Raw genomic sequence first — 7,545 nt, 5'->3', positions numbered from 1 at the left:
AACTTTAGGCTTGACTCCTCAGTACAACCTAATCTCAAAGTTAGTTTTAATAGTGATCTGCGACGACGGTCCACATGCAATCAGGATCACAAAGGAATCTGCCCCCTGTCCATTCTCTTCAATATCAAGATACTCGGTAGTATATGCCTACTTCATTAACAAAAATTTATTCATCAAAACATCACAAAAAGCATATCTAGTTGTTTTACACTTTTTTTACACTTCCATAAATCAACTGATCCTCTACTGCCAGAGGAAGAATCCTCTACTGCCACAGTAGCATTCTCAGCTTGCTAGCTAACAAGTGTTACACTCGACAGGTTCTGATCACGGATTATCCACTGCGATATAACTTATATTCCTCACTGATAAAACATAACCAGTAGCACTTCGATATCCTCGAAATTCCTCTATAGCTCGGTCAATCATCCTCGGTTTCCTCCTCTTCATCATCATCGCCGAACGAGAGAAGAGAGGAATTTTTCACAGCTTTCCGCGAATGTTTTTTCGATGTTTCGTCCGCTGCTCTCAGTAGTTCCTCTTTCTTTTTCTTCGATGAAGATATTTTCAGATCGTTTGAACATGAATCATCATCGCTCGATCGTTTCATCGGTTTCTTGAATTTAATCTTTCCAGATTCTGAAAAATGTCATCAAAACTACCTCGGTTAATTAATCCCAGGTAACATTCATAAAAACCTTTGAAAACCTTCATACCGGTGGGGGGGGGGGAGGTTGAAATTTTTGATAATTTTGATTGCTTCAATTCAAATAAAAATCACCCATTTGTTTCGATCCTAATGTAGAATAACTGATTATAAGTCCAGACTCTTAAAATTTCTGTGTCTAACTCTACCGATAAATGTACATTGTGTATGTAAGGTGATAGTGTTTTTAACAAACAAGTCATAGACAAGCCAGTGTAGTACATGTTCTAAGAACCAATAACTTGACTGTCTTTGGTGTCTTCCATTTAATGAGGATTTCTTGCAAGCGTCTTAAATTGTAGACATGTGATTTTAAGTAGGTAATTTAGATATATAGCCAACCGCCCCATATACCGCCACCCCCGCCTACCACCAGGTTTCCTCAATGTACATCTCGATACAAATACATAGTAAAACACCCCCGATATACCGCCATACTCTCTATACCACCAAAATCATTCTGCACCGATGTGGGCGGCGGTATATCCGGGGTTGACTGTACATGTAGTTCTAATCTAACTAAAAATGTTGACATTGTTTTAAGCATCGAGCTGATTTTACCTATAGAATCACTGCTAGTTCGATCATCTGCGGGGACGTGTTTGATATCGTGAACTTCCTCCGCTGTTAAATCACCAGCTTTTAATACCACAATCTGAGGTTTCTCATCTTCATTATCAGATCTATCCTCCTCGCCATCACCTTCACCATCTTTCAAATTCTCCCTCTAAAAAAAAATCATCTTTATACTAAGTTTTCAAAATGGGACTTGCCAAGGGATAATTCATTTATTACGTACGCATAAAATTTGAAATTTTCAACCCCCCCTCCCCCTCTGTACACAAAATTGGCCATTTTTTCATATACATTAAGCATTACAGTACGCAATTGCACTAACCCCCTCCCCCTCCCCTAATGTGTACGTAATAAATGAATGACCCCCAACACTGCGGGTCTGACCTACCAATAATGCTGATTTCAGTTCGATGGACCACAGTTAGGAGTTGAGTTAAATGTGAGCTAAAATTGATTCATTTTCGATGTAAAACTATCAATATAGTCAAATCCCTAACTCAAAACTGTGGAACTGCTGGGTCAACCCCCCAGGGCCCAAAAGGGGGCAGGTCCAAATAAAGCCAAGGCCAAACTTTGGTGAAGAATCTATCTATCCTCTCACAAAGGATCACAAAGGAACCTGCCCCCTGTCCATTCTCTTCAATATCAAGATACTCGGTAGTATGTGCCTACTTCATTAACAAAAATTTATTCATCAAAACATCACAAAAAGCATATCTAGTTGTTTTACTCTTTTTTTACACTTCCATAAATCAACTGATCCTCTACTGCCAGAGGAATAATCCTCTACTGCCACAGTAGCATTCTCAGCTTGCTAGCTAACAAGTGTTACACTCGACAGGTTCTGATCACAGATTATCCACTGCGATATAACTTATATTCCTCACTGATAAAACATAACCAGTAGCACTTCGATATCCTCGAAATTCCTCTATAGCTCGGTCAATCATCCTCGGTTTCCTCCTCTTCATCATCATCACCGAACGAGAGAAGAGAGGAATTTTTCACAGCTTTCCGCGAATGTTTTTTCGATGTTTCGTCCGCTGCTCTCAGTAGTTCCTCTTTCTTTTTCTTCGATGAAGATATTTTCAGATCGTTTGAACAGGAATCATCGTCGCTCGATCGTTTCATCGGTTTCTTGAATTTAATCTTTCCAGATTCTGAAAAATGTCATCAAAACTACCTCGGTTAATTAATCCCAGGTAACATTCATAAAAACCTTTGAAAACCTTCATACCGGTGGGGGGAGGGAGGTTGAAATTTTTGATAATTTTGATTGCTTCAATTCAAATAAAAATCACCCATTTGTTTCGATCCTAATGTAGAATAACTGATTATAAGTCCAGACTCTTAAAATTTCTGTGTCTAACTCTACCGATAAATGTACATTGTGAATGTAAGGTGATAGTGTTTTTAACAAACAAGTCATAGACAGACCAGTGTAGTACATGTTCTAAGAACCAATAACTTGACTGTCTTTGGTGTCTTCCATTTAATGAGGATTTCTTGCAAGCGTCTTAAATTGTAGACATGTGATTTTAAGTAGGTAATTTAGATATACAGCCAACCGCCCCATATACCGCCACCCTCGCCTACCACCAGGTTTCCTCAATGTACATCTCGATACAAATACATAGTAAAACACCCCCGATATACCGCCATATTCTCTATACCGCCAAAATCATTCTGCACCGATGTGGTCGGCGGTATATCCGGGGTTGACTGTACATGTAGTTCTAATCTAACTAAAAGTGTTGACATTGTTTTAAGCATCGAGCTGATTTTACCTATAGAATCACTGCTAGTTCGATCATCTCCGGGGACGTGTTTGATACCGTGAACTTCCTCCGCTGTTAAATCACCAGCTTTTAATACCACAATCTGAGGTTTCTCATCTTCATTATCAGATCTATCCTCCTCGCCATCACCTTCACCATCTTTCAAATTCTCCCTCTAAAAAAAAATCATCTTTATACTAAGTTTTCAAAATGGGACTTGCCAAGGGATAATTCATTTATTACGTACGCATAAAATTTGAAATTTTCAACCCCCCCTCCCCCTCTGTACACAAAATTGGCCATTTTTTCATATACATTAAGCATTACAGTACGCAATTGCACTAACCCCCTCCCCCTCCCCTAATGTGTACGTAATAAATGAATGACCCCCAACACTGCGGGTCTGACCTACCAATAATGCTGATTTCAGTTCGATGGACCACAGTTAGGAGTTGAGTTAAATGTGAGCTAAAATTGATTCATTTTCGATGTAAAACTATCAATATAGTCAAATCCCTAACTCAAAACTGTGGAACTGCTGGGTCAACCCCCCAGGGCCCAAAAGGGGGCAGGTCCAAATAAAGCCAAGGCCAAACTTTGGTGAAGAATCTATCTATCCTCTCACAAAGGATCACAAAGGAACCTGCCCCCTGTCCATTCTCTTCAATATCAAGATACTCGGTAGTATGTGCCTACTTCATTAACAAAAATTTATTCATCAAAACATCACAAAAAGCATATCTAGTTGTTTTACTCTTTTTTTACACTTCCATAAATCAACTGATCCTCTACTGCCAGAGGAATAATCCTCTACTGCCACAGTAGCATTCTCAGCTTGCTAGCTAACAAGTGTTACACTCGACAGGTTCTGATCACAGATTATCCACTGCGATATAACTTATATTCCTCACTGATAAAACATAACCAGTAGCACTTCGATATCCTCGAAATTCCTCTATAGCTCGGTCAATCATCCTCGGTTTCCTCCTCTTCATCATCATCACCGAACGAGAGAAGAGAGGAATTTTTCACAGCTTTCCGCGAATGTTTTTTCGATGTTTCGTCCGCTGCTCTCAGTAGTTCCTCTTTCTTTTTCTTCGATGAAGATATTTTCAGATCGTTTGAACAGGAATCATCGTCGCTCGATCGTTTCATCGGTTTCTTGAATTTAATCTTTCCAGATTCTGAAAAATGTCATCAAAACTACCTCGGTTAATTAATCCCAGGTAACATTCATAAAAACCTTTGAAAACCTTCATACCGGTGGGGGGAGGGAGGTTGAAATTTTTGATAATTTTGATTGCTTCAATTCAAATAAAAATCACCCATTTGTTTCGATCCTAATGTAGAATAACTGATTATAAGTCCAGACTCTTAAAATTTCTGTGTCTAACTCTACCGATAAATGTACATTGTGAATGTAAGGTGATAGTGTTTTTAACAAACAAGTCATAGACAGACCAGTGTAGTACATGTTCTAAGAACCAATAACTTGACTGTCTTTGGTGTCTTCCATTTAATGAGGATTTCTTGCAAGCGTCTTAAATTGTAGACATGTGATTTTAAGTAGGTAATTTAGATATATAGCCAACCGCCCCATATACCGCCACCCTCGCCTACCACCAGGTTTCCTCAATGTACATCTCGATACAAATACATAGTAAAACACCCCCGATATACTGCCATACTCTCTACACCACCAAAATCATTCTGCACTGATGTGGGCGGCGGTATATCCGGGGTTGACTGTACATGTAGTTCTAATCTAACTAAAAATGTTGACATTGTTTTAAGCATCGAGCTGGTTTTACCTATAGAATCACTGCTAGTTCGATCATCTCCGGGGACGTGTTTGATACCGTGAACTTCCTCCGCTGTTAAATCACCAGCCTTTAATACCACAATCTGCGGTTTCTCATCTTCATTATCAGATCTATCCTCCTCGCCATCACCTTCACCATCTTTCAAATTCTCCCTCTAAAAAAAATCATCTTTATACTAAGTTTTCAAAATGGGACTTGCCAAGGGATAATTCATTTATTACGTACGAATAAAATTTGAAATTTTCAACCCCCCTCCCCCTCTGTACGCAAAATTGGCCATTTTTTCATATACATTAAGCATTACAGTACGCAATTGCACTAACCCCCTCCCCCTCCCCTAATGTGTACGTAATAAATGAATGACCCCCAACACTGCGGGTCTGACCTACCAATAATGCTGATTTCAGTTCGATGGACCACAGTTAGGAGTTGAGTTAAATGTGAGCTAAAATTGATTCATTTTCGATGTAAAACTATCAATATAGTCAAATCCCTAACTCAAAACTGTGGAACTGCTGGGTCAACCCCCCAGGGCCCAAAAGGGGGCAGGTCCAAATAAAGCCAAGGCCAAACTTTGGTGAAGAATCTATCTATCCTCTCCGTGTGACAGTGTCCTTTTTTGGGCTTAAGGAAGTTGGATTCATGATGGAATTGGCAGCATTCCTGCTTTGATCTCGTGGTAATAAAAACGAATTGAAAAGAGAGTAAAATGGAAAAGACAACACCAAACAGCGAACTTTCAAACCAATCAAAGACAGTTTCACCTTTGTATCGATTGTTGGTCCTTCTTTGTATCCAACCTTCTCTTTGAAAGCTCTCAAAAACGATGGCTCATCTTGTTTGACGTACTGCACTTTGTTACGTTTTGACATTTTACATGCAAATTCGATAAAAAGCTAGATAAAAAGCGAATTTTGGAATTTGTATTCTGGAAACCCGGAAGTAAAATTAACGGCACGCATTCGTTCGCGTACGGCAAAGACAGGATCTGATCAATGCAAAGTCAAATATAAAAACCTTATTCTGCCAAATCCAGAAATAAATCGGTACACATTCGCCGTCAATGTACGCGATCTTATAGGGGCATCACTTTACGGCGAAGTTCTTCTTAACGTTTGTTTTGTTTCAAAATGCGGTTTTGTGTTTTTGTGTGATAAATTGTAGGACCTTTCTCCTCCATGTACTGTGGAAATGGCGCCGGGTGCATGGTGGCCTCCCGGGGCACCGGCCGCTTCCACAGTCCAAACTAACTGTGAGTCGGGTTCATCATCAGCAGGTGACTCGAGAAATGATAACAACGATACAATTGATACGCCTACTAGGCGAGATCCTATAGGCAATAACAAACATTGCCAGGCGGGCTCATCATGAGCATGAGCGGCCAGAGTCCCGCGGCAGAGTCCCGACGCAGTTTCTGTATCGTTAATTACAATCGTGAACTCATTGTGAACTAGTCAGTCTATTGAACCGCAGCAGTGCACTGCATGCCTATTACATGTATATATAATATATCTGTATAATTGGTGTCATATTCATCATTTGCCCAGAGGCCTCAATCGCCGCGGCAGAGTCTATTTTTATAAACATACACAATATGATGTTTCCCACGGTCATCTCTTGTATCTCACTGATTTCAATATGTAATGATGTCGCAACAACACTAAGGCATCATCGATAGTAGTATTAGCTTCGAGTAAAATGTAGTTAGCATCTCTGGAGATTCGTTGACAAAACTGTGTTGTGGCTCTTCACGTCCAAGTCCAAGTGAGGTGCCGTTTGTGTTTACAACATGGACGGCAGCTACAGTTGCGATAAAAACACCACTGCCGAACAGGCGGAGAAGTCTGCCGCGAAAAAGACGTTCATGGCGAAAAAGGGAAAAGCTTTGAAAGACTGGTTTAAAGTGAAATCGGCTAAGACGGAATCGCAGAAAAGTGACGGGATAAAGAAAGGTAATTCCATGCACGCGATAAAGCGCTTGATTTTTATTCCTAATCTTCTATATCTAATTAATGAATCTTTACATTCTTCATAGACCAACTTAATTACTAGGCAAATCCGCAATGAATATTTCTAAATCAAATTACTATATTTTCAAACTGATTGCAATGCAATGTGACAATTAGTTTGTCAATGAAGTTTAAGTTAAGTTAAAGCTTAAATTCGGGTGCGTACAAACTGTTCCGAAAATCTGAAATGTCCATCGGTTATACCTGGGGAAATCTCATATCGAGTCATTGAAATATGTAAACGTTGGATAATTTTGAATTAGAAAAATATATTTAGCCGTTCAAGGTTGAGTTAATTATGTATGTGAAATATATGAAAATTTACTTCTGAAAATCGGCACAGTCCGCATAGAAACGCACAGAACCACTTTACTCAGAGTGTAAAATACCCATCGCTATCCTATTCCAGAAAATCATTATAGTATAATATAGTGTATATATATAGACGTAAGTTCATTACTGGAAACATACGACGCTTCTACCATCATCGGAATAGTACAGGAGACACAGTGACGAGAGCCGAGAGCTACACTGATCAATCCAATCAATTCCGAACGAGTCTTTAACGCGACCGAAGCGTCACTAATTGCTCTCTTCAAATATCACACCCGATGAAAGGATACACCGCGTAACGGTGAAGCACGAACTGTCAG

The 7,545-nt window shown here is 39.6% G+C and overlaps 2 protein-coding genes across 2 annotated transcripts; both read right to left on the bottom strand.

Annotated features, from left to right (window-relative positions):
- Positions 1 to 155: 155 nt before the first annotated feature.
- Positions 156 to 2,258, bottom strand: LOC141901565 (uncharacterized protein KIAA1143 homolog). Its single transcript, XM_074788883.1, has 3 exons — positions 2,170 to 2,258; positions 1,268 to 1,431; positions 156 to 639 (listed from the first exon to the last, which is right to left on the bottom strand). Exons 1-3 carry the CDS (start codon positions 2,178 to 2,180, stop codon positions 422 to 424), a joined length of 393 nt encoding a protein of 130 aa, XP_074644984.1. The 5' UTR covers positions 2,181 to 2,258; the 3' UTR covers positions 156 to 421.
- Positions 1,455 to 5,846, bottom strand: LOC141902245 (uncharacterized). Its single transcript, XM_074789889.1, has 5 exons — positions 5,648 to 5,846; positions 4,872 to 5,037; positions 4,030 to 4,244; positions 3,070 to 3,235; positions 1,455 to 2,442 (listed from the first exon to the last, which is right to left on the bottom strand). The coding sequence occupies exons 1-5, from the start codon at positions 5,753 to 5,755 to the stop codon at positions 2,225 to 2,227; spliced, it is 873 nt and encodes a 290-aa protein (XP_074645990.1). The 5' UTR covers positions 5,756 to 5,846; the 3' UTR covers positions 1,455 to 2,224.
- Between the last annotated feature and the right edge of the window lie 1,699 nt (positions 5,847 to 7,545).

Source organism: Tubulanus polymorphus, chromosome 3 (assembly GCF_964204645.1).
Source record: "Tubulanus polymorphus chromosome 3, tnTubPoly1.2, whole genome shotgun sequence".
Taxonomy (NCBI): Eukaryota; Metazoa; Nemertea; class Palaeonemertea; order Tubulaniformes; family Tubulanidae; genus Tubulanus; species Tubulanus polymorphus.
Note: the sequence above shows the minus strand (reverse complement) of the source record. Positions and strands in the feature narration are given on the sequence as shown.